The sequence below is a fragment of the Lissotriton helveticus genome, chromosome 10 (assembly GCF_964261635.1).
Source record: "Lissotriton helveticus chromosome 10, aLisHel1.1, whole genome shotgun sequence".
Taxonomy (NCBI): Eukaryota; Metazoa; Chordata; class Amphibia; order Caudata; family Salamandridae; genus Lissotriton; species Lissotriton helveticus.
Genome location: NC_136071.1, coordinates 28510505 through 28537223, shown reverse-complemented (window position 1 = coordinate 28537223; position 26719 = coordinate 28510505). Strand labels below are relative to the sequence as shown.

General features: G+C 52.7%; 1 protein-coding gene across 1 annotated transcript in view; it reads right to left on the bottom strand.

Annotated features, from left to right (window-relative positions):
• PLXNA3 (plexin A3) overlaps nucleotides 1–26719 on the bottom strand; it is a 560833-nt gene that overhangs the window by 317812 nt on the left and 216302 nt on the right. The window contains exon 4 of the mRNA XM_078664651.1: nucleotides 7350–7478. Within this exon, the coding sequence (XP_078520777.1) occupies nucleotides 7350–7478 (129 nt within the window). The remainder of the gene's footprint in view (nucleotides 1–7349; nucleotides 7479–26719) is intronic.

The following is a 26719-nucleotide window of genomic DNA, read 5'->3' as shown; positions in this document are numbered from 1 at the left end:
AGTTATAGGGCTGGTGTGCTTTGATGTCCGGACCCTCGCACTTGGAGGTCGGGAGGTCCGGGATGAGGGGGTTCAGACACCCAGCAGGGGGGTGGAGCCAGCGCCCGGGGAGGCGATGGGCGAGCGGTACTTGGCGGGGGGGAGCCATCGACACCTCTTGCTCCCATTGACTGACCAAGTAGCCCGCTCACCTCCTGGGTGGATGTTGGTGCCGGAATGTCTGAGGCCTGGCCGGGCCCAGGGTTGAGGTCGATCGGGGGCCAGGCGGCCTCGTGGTGGAGTGTCCAAGATGGCGCCCAGGATGGGCGCGCAGGCCGGTAGTGGGTCGGCCTACGCGGTCAACAGGTTCGAGTGTAGGGGTCCCTGCGGGGACGGTGGACGTGTAATGGTGGTGTGTGGTACTTGCGTGGCTGGTTCGGGCCTGGTTGGGCCGGGGGAGAGCGGCCCTTCATGTGGCCTGTCCAACAGGAGGGATGTGGGACCGAGTTTGGCAGGCCACGAGGTGGAGTCCCAGAGCGGGATGTTTTTGCTGAAGATTTCTACTTCATCTGGTCTGTGTTGAGGCAGTTGGCTTCCATCCACCGGGTGACTTTAGTCAAGCAAATAAAGAATTTGGTTGGGGTGTTTGGCATCTTGTCGGAGAGGCAGAGTATAAGCTGGGTGAATCTGGATAGAATATGGTGTTGATTCCGTGGGTGCGGCTGATGCTGGCGAGTGAGGCTCCACAGCGGAGGTTGGCGGCATCTGAGGTGAAGGGAGCCAGGCCGGCACACTGGGTGCGGCCTGTCAGGAAGGAGCAAACCCAGCAAAGTGCAGGCCCTTGAATGCCGGCTTCATGCAGTTGTTGGATAAGGATGGGGTGGGAGATACTTTCGAAGGCTGTGAAAGACCCAGTAGGATGAGGGCTGCCGCGCCACCTCTGCCTGTGATCGTCCGTGATCAAATGATGGATTTAGGCCCAGATCTCTGTACTGGGGTGAATGTATGACATTGTTGTGCATTCTGTCCATCAATTGTTCTTTTTGCATTTGCCACCCCGAGTGGGACGGGTATGCCCAGACCAGGGTCCCGTGCTCTCCAAGCTATCCTGGCTGATGAGGGGTGAAAGCCAGAAACTGGTCCTAGGATGCTTGTTTCCAGTCCAGGGAGGACCTAGCCGGGCAGTTCGGGCTGGACTGGTCCCATTGGGTGCAGGGTCAAGACTGATTTGCATATGGCGGGGTCCAAACTGGAATGGCACCAGGAGCAAAAAAAATGGATTTAGGCCCAGATCTCTGTACTGTTATGTTAGCGCATATTTATAAAGCACACAGCTACTCCCGGAGTGTCCCGGCACTGAAAACAGCGATACGTCAGGTAACATAGCAAAGCAGACCACTATCGAATGGGTCACAACTGGAAGACCCATGTTTTAAGACTTCTCCTGAAGGTCAGGAGATCAGGGCTCTGTCTGATAGAGAGAGGGAGGCTATTCCACAGCCGTGAGGCCACTGCATGAAAAGATCTGCCTCCTGTCCGAGACAGTCGCACCCTGAGAGTGACAATCAAATGTTGGGATGAAGATCTCAGGGTCCGCTGGGGGTGATAAGGCTTAGATCTGTCCCTAAGATAAGGGGCTCCAATCTTATAGAAAGCTTTAAAAACCAGATCCAGGGCTTTAAACTGAATTCTTTTCTGTACCGGAAGCCAATGGAGTGAAGACAGGAGCTAGGTGGTATGATTTCTAGAGCCTGTCAAAAAGATGGCTCTAGCTGCTGCGTTCTGGATCACTTGTAGCCGGCCCAAAAGATATTCAGGGAGGCCGAGATACAAAGAATTAACGTAGTCCAGTCTGGACATTTTTAAAGCCTGAACCACTGTCTTCCTGTAAGGGATGAAGAGCAAAGGGAGAGAATTTCGCAACATTCTCAACAGCCCAAAACATACCCCGGCTACCGAATGTACATGAGCCTTCACGGAAAGAGTTGAGTCCAGCTTAAGTCCCAAATTCTTCACCGTGGGAGCGGCCGAAACTCGAGTGGATTTAACAGGTCTTGCAGAGGGAGGGGCCAGTTGAGTGGCTTGTTGCTGTAACCAACCCTCTAAAGTCTTCACATCTTGTTCCAGAACACCACTTAAGGGGATCGGCTGCTGTCGCAACGCGCACTGAATGGCCTCAGGTGTCATCAGGTGAAATGGCCTAACACAGTGACTAGCCCTGGCTGTGTCCAGGAGTTGGGGCCTCGCGGCATCTCTACAAATTTTAAAATTGATCAAATGATGGTCAGACCAGTTACATTTAAGATGGTTATGACTTAACCAAGAAAGACTTTAGAGACACAGGTGTTGATTACGTTGCCATCAAACTCAAAACCTTTCTCACAGGTGAACAACAGCTGGGTTTCATCAGCGTATGACACTATTTTGGCTCCAAATGGCTCAGCGAGGAGGGCCGGGGGGTCATGTACAAGTTAAATAATGTGGGGCTCAAAATAGAGCCTTGAGGCACCCCCACATTCAAAAGAGGAATCGCCGTAGAGAAAGGAGGAGACCAGATGGTTTGAGAGCGGTTGGCGAGAAAGGACGCAAACCAACTCAACACTGTGCCTCCAATACCGCTGCTGTTAAGTCTTTGCAGTAATCTCGAATGAGGCACGGTGTCGAAAGCTGCGGAGAGGTCCAGTAAAACCAGGACGGCATTACCTCCTCTATCCAATGTAGCTCTAATAGTTTCTTCAACTTCCAATAGGGCCGTTTCAGTACTGAAGTGGACTCTAAAGCCTGACTGGCTAGAATGCAACAAACCGTTGGTCTCCACATAATTCTTTAGGACCTGGTTTACACATTTTTCTAAAACGTTCGAAAAGAAAGGCAAGAGAGAAATAGGCCCGTAATTACAGGTTGCCTCAGGATCATCCGACGATTTCTTAAGTAGCGGAAGGATTTTAGCATGTTCCCAAATTTGTGGCATCAGCCCTTCCCGTAAAGCGGTGTTCAAAATAGAATTCACACAGGGGTTGATCACATCTGCCGATGAGGAGAGAACCTTCACTGGACAGGGATCAGTGGGCAAACCCGATTTCAAAGCTTTCATCAACACCAAAGATTGTTCTAGAGTAATCTCCGGGAACTCCCTAAGGGAGGCACTAGGGCTAGAGCAAGCCGCTAGGCGCGAACCCTCAACATCCTCCAAGCCCACTAACTGAACTTCAAAGGAATCCTGAATCAATTTAATTTTTTCATAAAAGAAGAGGGCCATTCGTTCAGTCCAGTCGCTTGTAGGCACAAACGGTTGGCTTATAGACGCAGGGGAGGAGAAGCTTTTTACAACATTAAAAAGAGTTTTGCTCACTGTATACAACGATCCTCTGATAGCGGCCAGCCCACAGGGTTGTAGGCATTCCGCTGTGTACTATGCAAAGTGCAATAAAGGTTGCAAAAAAAAAAAAAAAAAGAGTTTTGCTTTTATTAACCGCCAAGTCTATTTTTGTTGACAGAAAGAGTTTCTTTCCCTCCCGTACTTTCTTGTAATGAGTTTTCAGGGCAAGTTTGTAAATCAGTTTATCTGAGGGATAATAATTCCTCCGCCACTCTCTTTCGAGATGTTGCAAGCCTTTTTACTATCCCTTAAGGCCTCAGAGAACCAAGGGGCTGAAACTCGAGTGGATTTAACAGGTCTTGCAGAGGGAGGGGCCGGTTGAGTGGCTTGTTGCTGTAACCAACCCTCTAAAGTCTTCACATCTTGTTCCAGAACACCACTTAAGGGGATCGGCTGCTGTCGCAACGCGCACTGAATGGCCTCAGGTGTCATCAGGTGAAATGGCCTAACACAGTGACTAGCCCCGGCTGTATCCAGGAGTTGGGGGCTTGCGGCATCTCTACAAATTTTAAAATTGATCAAATGATGGTCAGACCAGGTTAAAGCTAAAGGGGCCTCCATATAAATCTGATTGGGAGAAAACACCTGGTCCAATATATGCCCTTTATCATGCGTAGGTAAACATACGAAAGGGGTCAAATTAAGGATATCAAACGATTCCTGCAATCTTAACACCTTCGCTGCGGCGGCTATTCCGCCGCGGCGCTAAGGGGGCAGGGGGGCCGCGCGGCGCGCCCATGCTGGTGACGGAACCGCTCCGTCACCAGCCGCGGTTGAGCTGTGCTCATGACGGAGCGGTTCCGTCATGGCCCCACCCGCTCAATAGAACGCGCCGCGCAGGCGCGTCGGCTGGGCCATGACGGAACAGCTCCGTCATCAGCACAGCGCCACCGCGGCTGATGACGGAGCGGTTCCGTCATCAGCACGGAAAGGGTAAAAGGATCAGACTCTAAAGATTCATCCATATGGATGTTGAAACCACCCAAAACCGTACAATGGCTATATTTAGCTGCAATGGAGGAAATGGAATGGCTAATAGAATCCAATAAGTTTTTTGCCAGACCAGGTGGACGGTAGATTACTACTCCTGCCATAGATTGATGGGACGAGAAGGTCAGGAGAAAATCCAGGCTCTGCGCCCCCTCTATCTCCACATTTGCTAAAGGATTACAGATGAAGGAGCTCCTATATGTAATGGCTAGCCCACCACCTCTCCTCGTAAGGCGATCCTTCCTCGGAATCTGATGGCCCTGAGGAATCGCATTGGCAATGGTGGGATTTGAAGCGTCCGTTAGCCAAGTTTCTGTGAGAAACAGCAAGTCGGGGGAGAAGTCGGCTAAAAAGTCGTAAATTTCCAGTTCGTGTTCTTTTAAGGAGCAGACATTCAATAAAGAAGCCTTCCAAAATGTATCTGGAACATCAAGGGCCAGATGTAGGTAGCCTAATTCCAGTCGGTAACGGACGAAATTACCGAATTTCGGCCGTTACCGACCGGAATTAGGCTACAGAGATCTAGGTGCCCAAATAGCTAATTCGGTAATTTACCGATTCTGTATTTTAAGGAATCGGTAAATTACCGATTCCTTAAAATACCGAATCGGTAAATTACCGAATTAGCAATGTAGGGAGCACTCAAATGAGTGCTTTCCCCTTTTTGGGATTCGTTATTTACCACCAACTACAAGTTGGTGGTAAATAAAGAAAAAAAAACAAAAAGCAATTTCATGCAAATTGCTTCAGTGCCATGTTGCAGACATACATGCCCTTAGGGGCACCCATACACAATTGAGGGGTGCAACAGGATGTCAAAGTGACACCCTGCCACCCTTCAATGTATTCCCCCTTTTACCGAATCGGTATTTACCGATTTGGTAATTGACATTCATTCCTATGGGCCTCCAGGCAATTGCCGATACCGAATGTTAACGATTCGGTATTTTTTACCGAATGATTATCTACATAGCATTTACCGATTCTAAAATACCGAATCGGTATGATTCGGTATTTTAGAATCTGTAAATCCTATTTACCTACATCTAGCCCCAAGTCCCCTAATCGAGGTGATCATATCCCTATTGACTTTGTGCTCTCTAGGAGGAGGGGTGAATGCAAGACATTGTTCTGCATTCTGTCCATCAATTGTTCTTTTTGCGTGTTCATCCGGATGTCTGAGCTGTGGTTGGGTCAGAATCGGATTGAGTGGTCTTGAAGAGTTGCTGGTCAGTGAGGTGGGCAGCCAGGCATTTGTTTATCATCTTTTCCACGACTTTTGCAGGGTAGGGTAGCAGGGAGATAGGCCTTTAGTTGGCTAGCGTCTTTGGGTCTGCTGAGGGTTACCCGAGGATGGGTGGTAGTGGGTGGCGAGAGTACTAGGGCGTGTTTTCAAGCATCTGAGTTATTCTGGACCGGGGTGAGGGTGCACTGGTGGGCTCCAGTCCTTCAATGAAGAGGCAGGGAGGGGTCCTACGGTGCTCCAGAGTGTATGCACTGCACGGGTGTCGCGGTTTCTGAAGTCGTGCCGGAGGGCCAGGAGGTCAGGGTGGTTCTCATGTTGGTAGAGGTGGACAGGCGCGCTATAGGGGTCTGGTTCGCTAGTCCTACGCATCCCATGGTTCTTATAAGAAATGTGCAACGAAAGCTTTACAAAGAGGGTGTGAACCCAGCCCTTCTGGCTCTCCGGATACACAGACAGTCGTAAGTCGTGGTAATCGTCATCGGCGAGGGCTCATGGTCTGCATGGACAGACTATGACCCTAGAACAAGCTAATGGTGTCAGCTGAGTGACCACTGGCCGGAGGGACCATTTGTGGCATCGTTCGAGGTCCAGGATCACACTTGGAGTACAGCGAGGAGAAAGGTGCGCCGTGAGCAGGTCAGCAAACAAGACGGGACCCACTGTCCGGAGAGTTCACAATAAATGTAAAAAATTGAAATCCGTATTTGTGAAGTGCGAACTACTCACAATTATGGGTCTCAAGGCGCTGGGGGCCGTTGTGGAAATTAAGTGAGCTACTGCCAGAGTCTCATGGTGCTCAGCTGAGCTGCCGCCGGCGATCGAACCGTGAACCCTGTGCTCCGAAGTCAGCTGCCCTGGCCGCTGCACCACACCTCTCTACATGTAATACTTTATTACACATCTGACCGATTGGGGTCACTGCGCAATAGCAGGACAAGGACATTACAGAATGTATCTCACCCTCTGTCCTTAGACGCCAGTGGCCCTTAGCTTCTGAGGACGTTTGGACAAAGTATGCTGGACTGAGTGAGCACACAGAGGGGCCCCTTTCGCTGCAGGGGCCCCTTCAGAGACTGGGTCAAAGGCCAGGGCACCCCGATCAGGAAAGAAACCTGAACAGTCACCGAATAGAGGGGTGCACAGATAGCCAGTTTCCAAAAATCCTCCTGTGCTTTTTAAAAACGCATTTGTCCAAGTCACGCGGTCCGTGGCTCAGGGGTTTTGCCCCCTTGTTCCTTCATTGATCGGGGTGTTTGTAAACTCCCTCTTCCTATCTGTGCCACAGAGGCCTCTGAGAGACATCTATATGAATTCACTTTGTGTGTCACTGTGAAGCCCTGAAGAAGTCTCTTTGGGTGACGAAACGCGTTGGCTATGAATCTTTCCCTTTGAGAAAATAAAGAATTTTTTTTTAAAGAAAAATAAAGAAACCCCTTCTCAGGAAACACAGATCTTGGATTATGTCTTTCCGTGTGCTCACTGTCGTGAACTTTGATGTGGAAACTGTACAATGTGCTGTATAGTGCGGGACCTCTATGCATTTAACTACTCTTTAATGTGGTTTAGAAGGACTGTCTCTACTCCTAGCAGGGTCTGCTGGCGCAGAAGTCTCTCCAGGACACAAAGGCCTGAGCAGCTCATCAGATAATCAATCAGCCTGAAGCTTGAAACCCTAGCCTTGGCTTAGCTGATCGATACAGTGGTTAATGATGTCCCCAGGCTGTGCTCCGCCCCCCCGCCCCCTGGCGGGCTCACCTGCTTGTCACTCAGGAGATAGATGGACAGATGGTCCGGGCTGAACACCATGTCTCTCAGGATGGGCCTTCCCTCCACCACCGGCACCGTCTCGTACAGCAGGGCGTCCTGGGGCCCGTCCACGCGCACCTGCGGGAGAGAGAGAGAGGATGCGTGAGCAGGGGCGAGGCGCGTGACACGGACAGGGCACGCGCTACAGGAGGAGGCAGAGAAGGATGAGAGAGGGGACAGAGAAGGATGAGATAGAGGGATGAGAGAGAGGGCAGAGGGATGAGAGAGAAGGCTGAGAGAGAGGATGCGTGAGCAGGGGCGAGGCGCGTGACACGGCCAGGGCACGCGCTACAGGAGGGGGCAGAGGAGGATGAGAGAGAAGACAGAGGGATGAGAGAGAGGGATGAGAGAGAGGACAGAGGATGAGAGAGAGGACAGAGCGGTGAGAGGGCAGAGAGGGGGAGGGAGAAGGCAGAAGGGGGTGAGAAAGAGGGCAGAGAGAGGGCAGAGAAGGATGAGAGAGAGGGCAGAGAAGGATGAGAGAGAGGGCAGAGAGGGATGAGAGAGAGGGCAGAGAGGGGTCAGAGAGAGGGCAGAGAAGGGTGAGAGAGAGGGCAGAGAAGGGTGAGAGAGAGGGCAGAGAGGGGTCAGAGAGAGGGCAGAGAAGGGTGAGAGAGAGGGCAGAGAAGGGTGAGAGAGAGGGCAGAGAAGGGTGAGAGAGGGCAGAGAAGGGTGAGAGAGGGCAGAGAAGGGTGAGAGAGAGGGCAGAGAAGGGTGAGCGAGAGGGCAGAGAAGGGTGAGCGAGAGGGCAGAGAAGGGTGAGCGAGAGGGCAGAGAGGGGTGAGAGGGCAGAGAGGGGTGAGAGGGCAGAGAGGGGTGAGAGGGCAGAGAGGGGTGAGAGAGAGAAAGGGGCGAGAAAGAGAGGACAGAGAGGGGGAGAGAGGGCAGAGAAGGGGAGAGAGAGGGCAGAGAGGGGTGAGAGAGGGCAGAGAGGGGTGAGAGAGAGGGCAGAGAGGGGTGAGAGAGAGGGCAGAGAGGGGTGAGAGAAAGGGCAGAGAGGGGTGAGAGAGGGCAGAGAGGGGTGAGAGAAAGGGCAGAGAGGGGTGAGAGAAAGGGCAGAGGGGTGAGAGAGGGGAGAGAGGGGTAAGAGAGGGCAGAGAGGGGTGAGAGATGGCAGAGAGGGGTGAGAGAGAGGGGAGAGAAGGGTGAGAGAGAGGGCAGAGAGGGGTGAGCGAGGGCAGAGAAGGGTGAGAGAGAGGGCAGAGAAGGCTGAGAGAGGGCAGAGAAGGGTGAGAGGGCAGAGAAGGGTGAGCAAGAGGGCAGAAGGGGGTGAGAAAGAGGGCAGAGAGAGGGCAGAGAAGGATGAGAGAGAGGGCAGAGAGGGATGAGAGAGAGGGCAGAGAGGGGTCAGAGAGAGGGCAGAGAAGGGTGAGAGAGAGGGCAGAGAAGGGTGAGAGAGGGCAGAGAAGGGTGAGAGAGAGGGCAGAGAAGGGTGAGCGAGAGGGCAGAGAAGGGTGAGCGAGAGGGCAGAGAAGGGTGAGCGAGAGGGCAGAGAGGGGTGAGAGGGCAGAGAGGGGTGAGAGGGCAGAGAGGGGTGAGAGAGAGAAAGGGGCGAGAAAGAGAGGACAGAGAGGGGGAGAGAGGGCAGAGAAGGGGAGAGAGAGGGCAGAGAGGGGTGAGAGAGGGCAGAGAGGGGTGAGAGAGAGGGCAGAGAAGGGTGAGTGAGAGGGCAGAGAAGGGTGAGAGAGGGATGAGAGAGAGGGCAGAGAAGGGTGAGAGAGAGGGCAGAGAGGGGTGAGAGAGAGGGCAGAGAGGGGTGAGAGAGAGGGCAGAGAAGGGTGAGTGAGAGGGCAGAGAAGGGTGAGAGAGGGATGAGAGAGAGGGCAGAGAAGGGTGAGAGAGAGGGCAGAGAGGGGTGAGAGAGAGGGCAGAGAGGGGTGAGAGAGAGGGCAGAGAAGGGTGAGTGAGAGGGCAGAGAAGGGTGAGAGAGGAGAGAGGGATGAGAGAGGGCAGAGAAGGGTGAGAGAGAGGGGTGAGAGGGCAGAGAGGGGAGAGGGCAGAGAGGGGTGAGAGGGCAGAGAGGGGAGAGGGCAGAGAGGGGAGAGGGCAGAGAGGGGAGAGAGAGAGGGGTGAGATGGCAGAGAGGGGAGAGGGCAGAGAGGGGTGAGTGAGAGGGCAGAGAGGGGTGAGCGAGAGAAAGGGTGAGAGAGAGAGAAAGGGGTGAGAAAGAGAGGACAGAGAGGGGGAGAGATGGCAGAGAAGAGGAGAGAGAGGGCAGAGAGGGGTGAGAGAGAGGGCAGAGAGGGGTGAGAGAGAGGGCAGAGAGGGGTGCGAGAGAGGGCAGAGAGGGGTGAGAGAGAGGGCAGAGAAGAGGAGAGAGAGGGCAGAGAGGGCAGAGAGGGGTGAGAGAGAGGGCAGAGAGGGGTGCGAGAGAGGGCAGAGAGGGGTGAGAGAGAGGGCAGAGAGGGGTGCGAGAGAGGGCAGAGAGGGGTGAGAGAGAGGGCAGAGAAGGGTGAGTGAGAGGGCAGAGAAGGGTGAGAGAGAGGGCAGAGAGGGGTGAGAGAGGGCAGAGAAGGGTGAGTGAGAGGGCAGAGAGGGGTGAGAGAGAGGGCAGAGAAGGGTGAGTGAGAGGGCAGAGAAGGGTGAGAGAGAGGGCAGAGAAGGGTGAGAGAGAGGGCAGAGAAGGGTGAGTGAGAGGGCAGAGAAGGGTGAGTGAGAGGGCAGAGAGGGGTGAGAGAGAGGGCAGAGAAGGGTGAGTGAGAGGGCAGAGAAGGGTGAGAGAGAGGGCAGAGAAGGGTGAGAGAGAGGGCAGAGAAGGGTGAGTGAGAGGGCAGAGAAGGGTGAGTGAGAGGGCAGAGAAGGGTGAGAGAGAGGGCATACAGTGGCAGGGCACACTCCGAGCTCTACATCAAGCTACTCACTCAAACCATGCACGGCAGAACACACCAACTTCTGCATCATGGTCACCACTAATAATTTACTGCAGCAGGTCACATTTCATTACATATATGTATTTATTTTGGCTATGGTCAAGTAATTAAACATAGGAAGCTGTATTTGTGGATGTCATTAAGGGTAGGAATCTGCGCTAAAAGTGCCTCACTTCAACTCACATTAACATCCAGTCGCCCAACCGTACTGCACCAGAACTACATATGCACTGTTTATTACTCGGGAACATATAAATATTGATAAGCTTTAGTTTAGATTTAAGGCGGTAATGCACAAGGTGAATCAGATGAACTAGGAGAGTCCACCCTGACTAGAGTTCAAACCTGGTTCCATCGGAACCATCTCAAACTGAACCCGAAAAAAACTGAAATCGAAAAAAACTGAAATCATCCTTTTCACCCCCAAAAGCAATTCCCTTCCCATTCAACTCTGGATCAATGATATCAAAGCTCTTAACTGCTCCCTCTCCACCTCCAATTCCGTTTAATCCCAAGGCATCAGTATCGACCAGAATCTAAATCTCATCCCCCACTTAAAAAATGCAGCCAAATGTGCGCTTTTCACCCTTCTCCACCTCAAGAAAATTAAACCATTTATTCCAGCGGACGATTTCAAAGTTGCCGTCCAATCGCTTGTCCTTTCCAGGATTGACTATGGTAACGCCACATTGGCTGGCACCCCTAAAGTCCATCTTGCACCGATTAAATCTGTCCTCAACCTAGCTGCGAGACTCATCTCTGACTGTAAAAAATGTGACCACATCTCCCCAGTCACTCAAAAATCTCAACTGGCTCCCAATAGAAGGAAGATCCACCTACAAGATTGCCTGCATCACTCACAAAGCTCTTCACCAAGACACCCCTTGTTACCTTACAAGGAAACTACACAAAGCTGGTTGCTCCAGGTCCCTGAGGAGCACAAACTCCCTTGTCTTGATCCCACCCAGACTCAAATGTCAAAAGACCCAATCCCGTGCGTTCTCTGGTAACGCTCCTACAATCTGGAACTCTCTCCCCAAGGATCTTCACTGCAACCCCTCCTACCCTCTCTTCAAAAAGGAACTCAAAGTACTTCTTCTCAACAAATATTGGGGTAGTTAATGTTACTGACTCTGACCATGTTCACTCTTTTCTCTCCCCACCCCCTCTCAATCCTTTCATATTCTCACACCCCCTCTCTACACCCTCTTCTCTCTCCTAACTTTCAATCTTATTTCCCCCACATTTTTTACTCTCTGTTTCTTTGCGCCCTTAGCTCTTCTGAATGCAATACCGTTTTGTGATTAAAAAATTTTTTTTTTTGCACATTGCTAATTTTATCTCTTTATGTTCACCTTCCTTGTAAAGCGCTCTGATACTCTTGGGTCCAGCAGCGCTAAATAAAACCTTTGAAATAAATAAATAAATAGAAATAAATACAAATACCCTTAACAGGAACCCTAACTGCTAGCTCCTGAGGTAAAGGGCATCTCTGCTTTGAGAGTTTACAGAAACAGAGGAAGCCTCTTCTCCCTGCAACAGTCTTGAAAATAGAATGGCGCCCACGTAGAGCGCTCAAATGCATACATGTGCATAAAAAAATGTGCAAACAGGTAATCCTTATTTGCAATTTCCTATTTAGAGAATCCCATGATGCGATTTCTACTGAGTAGAAATCGCATTCTGCGACCACCTTTAGGGCTTTGTAGACGCCAAAAGGCTTACGTCCCGAAATAGCGAGCCGTTCCTATAAGAATTGCTAAATAGCTTTGTACATCTGGCCCTGAGAGCCGATATACCTTTGTCCCCTGTGTTCCATCTGCAGACAAGGCTCCCACAAGCAAGACTTGGCAGGAGCACTGGAGCTCAGCCACACGGAGCCAGCTCCAATGGCCCCTTCTCCGTGCACTCCAGTGACGGGGTTCCAAAGTTGGATCATTTATGGGGGGCACTCGCCCCAGTGCATCCTTGGCCAGCGTCATCGTTCTGCACCAGCCAGCTGTTCTCGCTTTACCTCCACTCCAATCTTTTACTTCCCCAAGTGGGGTTTGGGGTTATCGAACACTTATTTTAAACACATACTATCTCAACCACAAAGTTTACCTATACCTTTTCAGGTCCACCTGCCCAGCCACCAGGCCCCTTCACAGGCGGAGAGCGAGAGTCCACCTGCCCAGCCAACGGGCGCCATCTTGTGTAGGAATGACTCACCTAGAGCCCTCGTCTGGTGCCACCCAAGCCTGAACCAACCCTCCAGTTGACTGAAGCGCGCCAAAACCCCACAGCAGGCCCTCCACTCCGCCTTCGCGACACACAGCAATCCGCCCTCCACTTTCCACCCGAGCAGTGAGCGCCGCACACGGCGAAGCCCTGGAGCAGACAACCTGCCGAGCTGAGATCTCACACGTTCAAGATAAAAATAAGACCCCGACACATCCGCGCACCAAGTGCAAATGAGCTCGTCACGTGCATGAAGGGACTAAATCAGACACGATCGTGAGCGCCGGACGAGTGCATAAATGAATGAATATTAGATTTGTAAAGCGCAAACTTAGCCCAAGGGCGTCAAGGCGCTGTGCCTGTGTTCGGCATCACGCGTTGTCACTTCTTTTCATGAAACAGGTGAGTCCATTAGGATTGGGTCTGTTGAACGAGTAAGGTGTATTGATTCCATCAGCAAGCGAGAAGAGATGGCAGGAGCAGCTCACCAGGCAACAGGAGCCCACACTCGTTTTGTGGTACTAGAGACACAAGCTCAGCCGAAGCACTGTACACAAGATGGAAGTACATGGTAACAAGTGTCCGACGTCACGGGTGGCGTGTGCGGCGGATGACCGGGAGCCGTCCAATTTGCGCATGCGTGAAATTTTCCCGCACTGCGGGAAAATTTAGGCCTCATCCAGAGGATTAACAAAATAGTTTACAAGTATTGCTTGAAGGACAATGACTTCACAGATTTCCAATCAGACTCTGGGAGTGTGGTAGAGAGTAATGTAAAGAGGTCACCTTACTGGTTCCTGCACCTTGGAGAATGTACATGTGTGCCACCCCTAGGCTAGCTGCTTCTGGCTCTGCAATCCAGGCCACTCTCACCTTAAAGCAAAGGTGGTCTTCCAGGGACAGCCTGGGCAATGGGGTCTTCAGAGCTGGTACGGTGGGTTTCTTAAGAAGGTGAGGAAATCCTTGCTGCAGGCACACCAGGGTCTTGAGCCAGGGCCAAGGCTCACCGGTGACAAATGCAAAAAGAACAATTGATAGAATGCTGCACAATGTCATACATTCGCCCAAGTACAGAGATCTGGGTATAATTCCATCGATTTTTTGCTCACCATGCCATTCCAGTTTGGACCCAGCCATATGTAAATCAGTCTGGACCCTTTTCCCTATAAGAACAGCCAAGCCCGTACTGCCAGACCAGGTCCTCCCTGGACCGGAAACAAGCATCCTAGGACCGGTTTCGGGGATTCACCCCTCATCAGCCAGGCTAGTTTGACTCTAGTGGCTCAATGAGCACAGGACCCATGTCTGAGCATACCCGTCCCACTCAGGGTGACAAATGCAAAAAGAACACTTGATGGACAGAATGCAGACGGAAGAGGTGTGGCGCCGCGGCCAGGGCGACTGACGCTGGAATCTGGGGACCACAGGTTCGATCCCCAGCTCCGGCGGCAGGTTAGCCCAGCACCATGTGACTCTGGGCAATAGCTCGCTTAATCTTCCCGACGGCCCCCAGCGCCTAGAGACCCTTACGGGTGATTGTGCGCTTTACAAATGTGGACTTTAATGTCATACATTCGCCCCAGTACAGAGATCGGTATCTAAATGCATTTTTTTTGCTCCCCATGCCATTTTTGACCCAGCCGTATGCAAATCAGTTTTGACACTGTTCCCCGTGGGAACAGTCCAGTCTACACTGCCAGGCCAGGTCCTCCTTGGACTATAAACAAGCAACCTGGGACCGGTTCCAGGGTATCACCTCATCAGCCAGGCTAGCTTGACTCCAGAAGCATGGAGAGCACGGGACCCACGTCTATGCATACCAGTCCATAATTTGTTTGCGTAGCGCTTTTGTAGCGCTTTTCGCCCTAAGTGGGATGGGTATGCCCTAACGTGGGTTCCTTGCTCACTGTGCCACTGCACTCAAGCTAACCTGGCTGATGAGGGGTGATGCCCCGAAACCGGTCCCAGGATGCTGTTTCCAGTCCAGGGAGGACCGGGGTTGGTAGTTCGGGCTGGACTCTTCCCATAAGGAACAGGGTCAAGACTGATTTTCGTATGGCTGGGTCTAAACTGGGGTGGTGTGGTGAGTAAAAAAACGATGGATTTAACCCAGCTCTCTTGACTGGGGGTGAATGCATGATTTATTCAGATTTCCGTCCATCATTTGTTTGCATGGCACACAAAGCTCACTGGTGCAGCAGGAAGCCATCTTAAGACTGCTTTCAGGGGTAGTAGTTGACGTGACATCGCTATGGAAGGCACCAGGATGCACTGTACAGGCTCAGTTAGTTCTGCATTTCCATCAGCTCGTTCAGTGGCCTCCAATGCCACCTATCCTGTTCCCAAATCAAAGGCTGGACTGAAGCTTTGGACTTCTCGCCAGAGTTTGTAAATGGACAATATCTGAACTCTGCACGCCTGTTGCGCTCCCAACCTACAGCGGATTCCAGAAAAAAGATCCCACTGTGCTGGGAACCATGTGGCCAGTTCAGCCGCCCACCAATCAAAAGGGATTTGGTAATGAAGAGAACTCCAGACAGAGGACGTTTTATCCACGGCTAGATATTCACCTGCCTGTGACGGGCACTCAGTATAGAATAATGGGGTAGCCCCGTTTCGTGCAGAACCTGGGGATTCGTACATTAACCCCCGGGCTGCGGCCAGAATTCTGCGCCTGTGCGGCACATTCCGATCGCGGGCATGGTCATGACGGCTCCCGGCCGTCATCAGCACACGCCCACCGTAACTCATGACGGCTGGGAGCCGTCATCAGCACCGAACGGGTTAAAGGAACAGTGGTTCTGCCACTTATTCGCTTCAAAACAGCGTACAACCTTATTTCAATTTTGTCCCTCCATTAAGATGAGACGGACATTTAATGAGAAATATATATCTCCAAATTGTGTCCAAACAAAAAAGAAAGGGGTCGAAACGTCGACGCTTAATATGGAGTGTAAATGGTCACCCGGAACTATTGAAACTAAGTAGATAGATTGCTAGTTGGATTGAATCATAACAAAATACCTCCCACTCTTTAAATGTTTGTCCTGAATATATGTTCATTTGTTATGTATATAATGAGTTGTGATATGTAAATATATTTGTGTGTGTTCACTTCACGTTACCAATTTAAGTGTAATTGCATAGTGTATATTTGTGTGCTTATATTTTTTCTAATTTATATATATATATATATATATATATATAGATATAGATATATATATATATATATATATATATATATATATCTATCATGTGATCAAGGCCGAGGGACGGCCGAAACGCGTCATTGCGGCTAGCTTTGGTGGCGAAATAAAGAACTAAACTAGCACAAAACTGGGTCCGTGCTCGTTTTTTGGGGGGAAGGAATCGTGCAACGAGGAAACTATATATATATATATATATATACACACATATATAAAATAGTTTTTTTAATACACAATTCATTCTAATTTACTATAAAACCAGATATTAATTCAGAAGTAATTGAGTTTTCTTTTTTGTTTGGACACAATTTGGAGATATATTTCTCTCATTAAATGTCAGTCTCATCTTAATAGAGGGACAAAACTGAAATAACGTTTTACGCAGTTTTGAAGCGATTAAGTGGCAGAACCACTGTTCTTTTAATGTGACGAGCACTTAGCAGCTTTTGAGTGGTGCTTCGCTGTGCACAAGAGGCACTCGCACTGCTGCACCGCAACAGCACGGTGTGTGCCCACTATCACCCCTTAGCGGCTTCATGGAGATGGGAAAACCATGGTAAGTCAACCAGGGGAGACTCCAGAGCAGCCATCTTGGTAATGTTGAAAAGGTAACAAGAAAGCCCCTTAGTGAGGACGCCTGGTGCTCTCAGAGTCCACCAGGGAAGCTGTTGCCCACTAAACTGGCCGCTTTCCATTTGTTGCAGCGTTACTGGGTATAGGAGTTCCATCAAGAAAATTAGCGAAACCAATGCATTCTTTAAACACTTAACTCCACAGCCAAAATTCGGTAGGACCTGTAAAATTCTTCATGAAAACAAACACACTTCTCAGCTTGTGCATGAAAATAAGCACCCCTCCCCACAGTGACGTCAGAAGTATAAGCAACAACTGTCCTTGACTTCTGTCTGAAGTCTTCAGTCCACTGCTGAAACTCTCCAGGACTGGGTTTACTGTAGGGGTGGGCGGAATTTGCGTAGTCGCGCAATGCAAAGCTCTGTGAAACAGTAAAAAATCTCCACGAGCACGCAAAAGTTCAGCGAACATGCGGAATTGCTTGTTGCGTCCGTTCGCAATGCTTTTTTCCTGTTTGTGAACGCGGTTTGCGTGTTTGGGGAGAAATATCTTGCAAACACGCATTTTGAAAGCACGAACAAGCAAATAATTCAGCGAAGCTGCGGAACCCGGAATTTTTGGCAATTCCGCGTTCTCCGAGGAATGCAAAATTACCCCAATTCCGCAAATTTCGCGGGAGGAACGGAATTTACCGCCCAGGCCTAGTATATTGTACCATCAATAATGGTGCTCCAAAGCTGCTCTTGAAATAACTAAAAAGAGACAGCCCTCCAAATGCGCTCTCTGCAGAGCATTCAGCGCTCACGTCCTCCCCAGGAAAAGACACCTCTCCCGCTAAAAAGACATCCACAAACAGTCGCTCCGCAGCCACCGAGAGCTCTCCTGACAGCCACCAGCAGCACTGCTGAACGTCTTCATCAGGAGTCTCACTTCCAAAAATACCTCTGATGTGTCACTTCGAACAGCAGGAAGAACCGCGAAGTATGGGCTGTGGAGGGAGTACGAGCACTGTCCCAATGCATAGGGCCGAGGAGGGGATGCATACACTGTCCCAATGTATAGGGCTGCGGAGGGGATGCATACACTGTCCCAATGTATAGGGCTCCAGAGGGGATGCATACACTGTCCCAATGCCTAGGGCTGCAGAGGGGATGCAGTTCGGGCTCGACTGTTCCCATGAGGCACAGGGTCCGACTGATTTGCAAATAGCCATGTCTGAACTGGGGTGGCAGAGTGGGCTAAAGAATGATGATGGATTCAACCCAGATCAGTTGAGTGGGGGTGAGTGTTTGATTTGCTCAAACGTTCCGTCCATCATCCCCTTTTGTATCGCTTTGTTCGCCCTAAGTGTGGCAGGGTATGCTCAGACGTGAGTCCCTTGCTCACTTTGCTACTGGATTCAAGATAGCCTGGCTGATGAGGGTTATGAACCCGAAACCGGTTCCAGGATGCTTGTTTCCGGTCCTGGGAAGACATGGCTTGGCAGTTCGGGCTGGACTGTTCCCATGAGGCACAGGGTCAGACTGATTTGCATATAGCCATGTCTGAACTGGGGTGGCCGAGTGAGCTAAAGAATGATGATGGATTCAACCCAGATCAGATGACTGGGGTGGGTGTTTGATTTGCTCAAACACTCCGTCCATCATCCCCTTTTGTATCGCTTTGTTCGCCCTAAGTGTGGCAGGGTATGCTCAGACGTGAGTCCCTTGCTCACTTGGCCACTGGATCAAGATAGCCTGGCTGATGAGGGTTATGAACCCGAAACCGGTTCCAGGATGCTTGTTTCCGGTCCTGGGAAGACATGGCTTGGCAGTTAGGGCCGGACTGTTCCCATGAGGCACAGGGTCAGACTGATTTGCATATGGCCATGTCTGAACTGAGGTGGTGGAGTGAGCTAAAGAATGATGGATTCAACCCAGATCAGATGACTGGGGTGGGTGTTTTATTTGCTCAAACGCTCCGTCCACCATCCCCTTTAGTATCCCAACGTATGGGGCTGCGGAGGGGATGCACACACTGTCCCAATGTATAGGGCTGCGGAGGGGATGCATACACTGTCCCAATGTATAGGGCTGCGGAGGGGATGCATACACAGTACCAATTTACAGGGCTGTGGAGGAGATACATACACTGTCCCAATGTACAGGGTTGTGAAGGAGAGGCATTCAATGGCCCAACGCATAGTGCTGTAGAGGAGATACACAAATAGACCCAATGTATAGGACCATGGAGGAGATACATAAACAGTTCCAATGCATAAGGCAGTGGAGGAGATACATAAACAGTCCCAATGCATAAGGCTGCAAGGAGATGCCTGCAGTCCCAATGCATAGGGCCATGGAGGAGATACATAAACAGTCCCAATGCATAGGGCCATGGAGGCGATACATAAACAGTTCCAATGCATAAGGCAATCAATCAATCAATCATGCCATTTGTATAGCGCACTACTCACCTGGGCGGGTCTCAAGGCGCTTGGGGGGAGGGGTATGCTACTGCTCGAACAGCCAGGTCTTGAGTTGTTTCCTGAAGGCGAGATGGTCCTGGGTCAGCCGAAGGTGGATGGGGAGGGAGTTCCAAGTCTTGGCAGCCAGGTAAGAGAAGGAGCTTCCTCCGGCGGTGGCTCTTCGGATGCGTGGTACGGCTGCGAGGGCGAGGCTGGTGGACCGTAGCTGGCGGGTGGGCGTGTAGAAGGTCAGGCGGTCGTTGAGGTACTTGGGGTCCAGGTCGTGGAGAGACTTGTGTGCGTGGGTGAGGAGCCGGAACGTGATCCTCTTGTCGACGGGGAGCCAGTGCAGGTTCCTCAGGTGGCTGGAGATGTGGCTGCGTCGGGGGACATCCAGGATGAGTCGGGCGGAGGCGTTCTGGATGCGCTGGAGTCTTTTCTGTAGCTTGGCTGTGGTTCCGGCGTAGAGGGCGTTTCCGTAGTCCAGTCGGCTGGTGACGAGTGCCTGGGTGACAGTCTTCCTGGTCTCGGTCGGGATCCAGCGGAAGATCTTGCGAAGCATACGCAGGGTGTTGAAGCACGATGAGGAGACGGCGTTGACTTGTCTGGTCATCGAGAGGGAGGGGTCCAGGATGAAGCCCAGGTTGCGTGCGTGGTTTGTTGGTTTGGGTGCGCTGCCCAGGGCAGGGGGCCACCAGGAGTCGTCCCAGGCGGAGGGCGAAGATCCCAGGATGAGGACTTCCGTCTTGTCCGAGTTCAGTTTCAGGCGGCTGTCCTTCATCCACTCGGCGACGTCTTTCATCCCTTCGTGTAGGCAGGTTCTGGCGGTGTCGGGGTCTCTGGTGAGGGAGAGGATCAGCTGGGTGTCGTCGGCGTAAGAGATGATGTTGAGGTTGTGCTGGCGTGCGATGGCTGCGAGAGGTTTCATGTAGATGTTGAAGAGGGTGGGGCTGAGTGAAGATCCTTGCGGGACGCCACAGATGACTTCGGTGGCCTCGGAGCGAAACGGGGGGAGGCGGACTCTTTGTGTTCTTCCGGCGAGGAACGAGATGATCCACTCCAGTGCCTTCTCTTGGATACCGATGTTGCTGAGGCGCTGGACTAGGGTGCGGTGGCAGACCGTGTCGAACGCAGCGGAGAGGTCCAGGAGGATGAGGGCCACTGTTTCCCCCTTGTCGAGCAGGGTCCGGATGTCGTCGGTGGCTGCGATGAGGGCGGTCTCGGTGCTGTGGTTGGCTCTGAAGCCGGACTGCGAGGGGTCGAGGGATCCGTTCGTCTCGAGGAAGGCGGTCAGCTGTCTGTTGACGATCTTCTCGATGACTTTAGCAGGAAAAGGGAGGAGCGAGATGGGGCGGAAGTTTTTGAGATCGGTGGGGTCCGCTGTAGGTTTCTTCAGGAGGGCGCTGATCTCGGCGTGCTTCCAGCTCTCCGGGAAGGTGGCGGTGTTGAAGGAGGCGTTGATGATGTTCCGGAGTTGGGGTGCGATGGTGGAGTCGGCCTTGTTGAAGACGTGGTGTGGGCAGGGGTCGGTCGGTGATCCGGAGTGGATGGTGTTCATCGTGCGGGCTGTGTCTTCGGTGGTCACCGTGGTTCAGGTGCGAAGGGTGGCCGTGGGGGGCATTGGTTCGACGGTTGGGTGCGTGGGTGGGGCGCCGAAGCTGTTGTGGATGTCGGCGATCTTGCGGTGGAAGAACGAGGCGAGGGAGTCGCAGAGGTCTTGTGACGGAGTGATGTCGTTGGTGCCGGTGCTGGGGTTGGAGAACTCCTTGACGATAGTGAAGAGCTCTTTGCTGTCGTGGGCGTTGTTGTCCAGACGTTCCTTCAGGGATTTCTTCTTGGTGGTGCGGATGAGCTGGTGGTGCTTGCGGGTAGCGTGTTTGAGGGCGGTCATGTTGTCGGTGGTCCGGTCGAGGAGCCAGGCTTTCTTGAGGGTGCGGCAGGTCTTCTTGGAGTCCTTGAGGTCGTCGGTGAACCAGGATGCCTTCTTGCTTCTGGGTCTGCTGGGAGGGTTCTTTAGTGGCGCGAGGTCGTCGGCGCAGGCGGTCAGCCACTGTGTGAAGTTGCGGGCTGCTTCGTTGGGGTCCGTTGTGTTGGCGGGTGGGCTCTGGCTGAGGGAGGTGGTGAGCTGGTCTGCAGTGATCTTGCTCCAATTCCTGTGAGGTACCTGTTGCGGGTGGTGGTGGGTCGTGGATCTTTTGAAGCTGAAGTGGACGCAGCTGTGGTCGGTCCAGTGGAGTCCGGTGGCGTGGCTGAAGGTGATGTACTTGCTGGAAGAGAAGACGGGATCAAGCGTGTGGCCGGCGTAGTGGGTGGGGGTGTTGACCAGTTGCTTGAGTCCGAGGTTGGCGAGGTTTTCCAGCAGGGCGGTGGTGTTGCGGTCCTTGTTGTTCTCCAGGTGGAAGTTGAGGTCCCCGAGGAGGATGTAGTCAGTGGAGGGGAGGGCGTGCGGGCTGATGAAGTCTGTGATGTCTTCGCTGAATTGTGTGCGTGGTCCCGGGGGTCTGTAGACGAGGGTGCCTCTGAGGGTCGTCTTAGGGTCGGTGTGAATCTGGAAGTGGAGATGTTCGGCTGCGGCGAAGGAGTCGTTGGTGTCGGTCGTGATGCGGATGGTGTTCCTGTGGACGATGGCGATGCCACCTCCGGTCTGGTTGATGCGGTCCCTCCTGATGATCTTGTACCCGTCCGGGATGGCGATGGCGATGTCGGGTGCAGAGGAGGCGTTCATCCAGGTTTCCGTGAGGAAGGCGACGTCCGGTGATGTAGCGTCGAGGAGGTTCCAGAGTTCCACGGCGTGTCTGTGGACGGAGCGGGTGTTGATCAGGATGCACTTGAGGTGGTTGCTGCTGGTGTTTGAGCAGCAGTGGAGGAGATACATAAATAGTCCTAATGCAGGGGGCTGTGGGGGAAGATCCTAGATTAGATTAGGGTGGGGTAGACGCAGTTGGAAGATCCTAGCTTAGACTGCGGTTGGGGTAGACGCGGTTGGAAGATCCTAGCTAGACTGCGGTTGGGGTAGACGCGGTTGCAAGATCCTAGCTAGACTGCGGTTGGGGTAGACACGGTTGGAAGATCCTAGCTTAGACTGCGGTTGGGGTAGACGCGGTTGGAAGATCCTAGCTAGACTGCGGTTGGGGTAGACACGGTTGGAAGATCCTAGCTTATACTACTAGTGGGTTACACCGGGGGAAGATCCTAGCTTAGACTGCGGTTGGGGTAGACCCGGTTGGAAGATCCTAGCTTAGACTGTGGGTGGGTTACACCGGGGGAAGATCCTAGCTTAGACTGCGGTTGGGGTAGACGCGGTTGGAAGATCCTAGCTTAGTCTGCGGGTGGGCTAGACGCGGTTGGAAGATCCTAGCTTATACTACTAGTGGGGTACACCCAGGGGGGCAGCGGAGTCTTACTATACTGTTGAGCGTGAAGCACTCCCAAACAAGGCCAGGGTGGACGAGGGCCTTGCGAGGGCTTTTGTTACTACTACAGGCACATGCAACATTCGAGGTTTCTATCCCTCGAGTACAGGGCTCTGGAAGCTACAAGCCAAGCACCACCTTCGGGGATTCCCGGTCACACAGGGTCTATGAGCTGCATACCACCCTTGGGGGTTACATCCCTTATGCACAGGGCTGTGAGCTGCATACCGCCCTCGGGGGTTACATCCCTTATGCACAGGGTCCATGAACTGCATACCGCCCATCTACTCGCTTGAGTAGGTTTTTACTCTAGCAGCAGCTTTCTGAACGCGGACTGGTAGTTTCTCATCGCGAGCGGTCACGAGCATGCGCGACCACTCGCAATGAGAAACCTGACCTCCCCACGTTGAGAATCTCGCTGGGAGGTTTATTTTCCATGCTTGCGATCGGTAACTTGATGTTGCTGATCGCGAACAAGGAATAAGTCTCGCGAGGATGTCATTTTGCTTGCTCGCGGTCGCCAACTTGACGTTGAGGACCGCGAGCAAGCAAAAAACGACCACTGCACTGCGCTACGCATGTTTGCACTGTGCTACATGCAGTTCGCGTAGTGCGAAGTTGCGCAAACTTCGCAAACTACACAAGCGTAACGTAGTGCTTTGCCCAGGCTTAGCAGGCATAAGTCAGGTCAGACACCGCCCTCCTGGGTCTGATCCTCAATGTACGGGGATATGTTGACCTGAGTGTGGCATCACCCACTTGGGCCTTGGACTATCTGTACAGGGGTCTTTTGGTGTGAAACAGACACCACCCTCATGCATCCGACCCTTCCATTACAGACGCCTGTTGGCACGAGGCAGACACCACCCTCTGACCCTTCCTGCTCAGGGGCCCCTGGGGGCCTGGTGACATGAGGCAGACACCACCCTCATACCTCCGATCCCTCCTGCTCAGGGGCCCCTGGGGGCCTGGTGACAGGAGGCAGACACCACCCTCATACCCCCGATCCCTCCTGCTCAGGGGCCCCTGGGGGCCTGGTGACATGAGGCAGACACCACCCTCATACCCCCAATCCCTCCTGCTCAGGGGCCCCTGGTGACATGAGGCAGACACCACCCTCATACCCCCGATCCCTCCTGCTCAGGGGCCCCTGGGGGCCTGGTGACATGAGGCAGACACCACCCTCATACCTCCGATCCCTCCTGCTCAGGGGCCCCTGGGGGCCTGGTGACATGAGGCAGACACCACCCTCATACCTCCGATCCCTCCTGCTCAGGGGCCCCTGGGGGCCTGGTGACATGAGGCAGACACCACCCTCATACCTCCGATCCCTCCTGCTCAGGGGCCCCTGGGGGCCTGGTGACATGAGGCAGACACCGCCCTCTGATCCCTCATGCTCAGGGGCCCCTGGGGGCCTGGTGACAGGAGGCAGACACCACCCTCATACCCCCGATCCCTCCTGCTCAGGGGCCCCTGGGGGCCTGGTGACATGAGGCAGACACCACCCTCATACCTCCGATCCCTCCTGCTCAGGGGCCCCTGGGGGCCTGGTGACATGAGGCAGACACCACCCTCATACCTCCGATCCCTCCTGCTCAGGGGCCCCTGGGGGCCTGGTGACATGAGGCAGACACCACCCTCATACCTCCGATCCCTCCTGCTCAGGGGCCCCTGGGGGCCTGGTGACATGAGGCAGACACCACCCTCATACCTCCGATCCCTCCTGCTCAGGGGCCCCTGGGGGCCTGGTGACATGAGGCAGACACCACCCTCATACCTCCGATCCCTCCTGCTCAGGGGCCCCTGGGGGCCTGGTGACATGAGGCAGACACCGCCCTCTGATCCCTCATGCTCAGGGGCCCCTGGGGGCCTGGTGACAGGAGGCAGACACCACCCTCATACCCCCGATCCCTCCTGCTCAGGGGCCCCTGGGGGCCTGGTGACATGAGGCAGACACCACCCTCATACCTCCGATCCCTCCTGCTCAGGGGCCCCTGGGGGCCTGGTGACATGAGGCAGACACCACCCTCATACCTCCGATCCCTCCTGCTCAGGGGCCCCTGGGGGCCTGGTGACATGAGGCAGACACCACCCTCATACCTCCGATCCCTCCTGCTCAGGGGCCCCTGGGGGCCTGGTGACATGAGGCAGACACCGCCCTCTGATCCCTCATGCTCAGGGGCCCCTGGGGGCCTGGTGACAGGAGGCAGACACCACCCTCATACCCCGATCCCTCCTGCTCAGGGGCCCCTGGGGGCCTGGTGCCATGAGGCAGACACCACCCTCATACCTCTGACCCTTCCTGCTCAGGGGCCCCTGGGGGCCTGGTGCCATGAGGCAGACACCACCCTCATACCCCCGATCCCTCCTGCTCAGGGGCCCCTGGGGGCCTGGTGACATGAGGCAGACACCACCCTCATACCCCCGATCCCTCCTGCTCTGGGACCCCTGGGGGCCTGGCAGTGAGCCGGGGTTCTAGAGAGGCACTCTAGCTCCTTGAGGCCTGCCTCTCATAACAGCTCCTGGCCATTACACAATTTATGGCTTGGCTGCGGGGCGCGGCCGCGTTTTAACACTCGTATTATCATTACTGTTTTCTGTCAGGAAAGGGAATTTAGACAAAAAACTGCAGTGGAAAAAAGCGGGCCCGTGTCGAGTCTTTTTTGGCAGTAAAAGTATTTTCCAGCAATTTATTACAAAGCCCTGGTTCTGTCTCTGCAGCTCCTTTGTTAAAAGCACGGGCGGCGCTGCCAAGAGAAATGAACCCAAAACTGAAACAAAAGGGAGGGAAGATCCGAGCGATGGCAGGAGAGCCCCGGCTGCTATTAATACCGAGGGCCACAGGCAGATCCCCTCTACTCCGAGCGGAGGTACAGGGAGGCATGAGGAGGTACAGGGAGGCATGAGGAGGTACAGGGAGGCATGAGGAGGGACAAGGAGGCATGAGGAGGGACAAGGAGGCATGAGGAGGGACAAGGAGGCATGAGGAGGGACAAGGAGGCATGAGGAGGTACAATGAGGCAAAAGGAGGTACAGGGAGGCATGAGGAGGTACAGGGAGGCATGAGGAGGTACAGGGAGGCATGAGGAGGTACAGGGAGGCATAAGGAGGTACAGGGAGGCATAAGGAGGAGGTACAATGAGGCATGAGGAGGTACAATGAGGCATGAGGAGGTACAATGAGGCATGAGGAGGGACAAGGAGGCATGAGGAGGGACAAGGAGGCATAATGAGGAGGTACAGGGAGGCATAAGGAGGTACAGGGAGGCATAAGGAGGTACAGGGAGGCATGAGGAGGTACAGGGAGGCATGAGGAGGGACAGGGAGGCATAATGAGGAGGTACAATGAGGCATGAGGAGGTACAGGGAGGCATGAGGAGGTACAAGGAGGCATAAGGAGGTACAGGGAGGCATAAGGAGGTACAGGGAGGCATGAGGAGGTAGAGGGAGTGTTACATCCTGCACATCTCTGTACATAGTTAATCTATGCTGCTACTCCTTTAATAGCATGTGCCATGTTTGTGTTTCCTTTTGATTCTACATTCCTAACAGAGCTTTGCTCATACAGCATTCTCCACTGTTTGTCAGTTGTCACCTGTATCCTGCTGTGTCAGGACTTGATGCTGTGCTGTTCAATAAACCTTCTAAATACTTCAAGATTTCCTGGATTATTACAAATTTTGGCGACGAGGACAACCTTACTCCAGCCATCTACAGCACAGGAGCGGAGTTTGAACCCATTTTGGATCATTTTACATCTTTATCTCAATACTACTGGATTTCCTGCCTTTGAAGAGAACTTCCTGCCTTGGTGAAACTTTGCTCATCGTTCTCTGCAAGTATTTCTCAAGAACTACCTTTTTATTTTCATTTATCTACTTCAAAATACCAACTATTGCAGTTTCCTGACCTTTAAGTCTGCCTGCATCTTTTGACTTTTGCCAATCTCAGCACGACTTCTCAGCGCGACGTTTCTGTGTACTTCCATCTCCGTGGCAACCCCTTCTTTGTTCGTCATCGTGAAACGGAGCGTCATCGCCTGGCAACCATCGGCATTGTTTACTAAGCGGAGAAACAACGTCACCGCAATGCCATTGCCCAACAACCACGTCTTCGGGATTCACGTCTGTTTCATCTAGCGTGTCAACGTCATCACGCTACAACGCCTTCACGCACGTTACGTGCCGCCATTTTGTTATTTCGTTGCTTAGCAACGCATCGACGGAACAAGTCCGTTTCTAATCGCGTTTCTTGCTGTTTTTCCCCATTTTTATTAGCGCTTGCTCTAAAAGTGAACCATCATTTTAGCGCTTACCTTAACTTTTATTTTGCTGTTTATTCACACTCCGTTTCTTCAAGTTTTCCGGCAAGTGTACTTCCAGCAACAGTTCTTCAAGTCTCAACTTCCACAGCACTACAAACTCGATCACCACAAACTAAGTGATTCCACATTGGCATAAGTACAATTTATCCAACTATTACTCTTATCTAATTGAGTACTCTGCATTTATTTTTTTCATTTATTTTTCTTTTGGTTTATTTATTTCATTCAATTTTTTGTTATTGTTGCTACTTAATCTCATTCACCATGC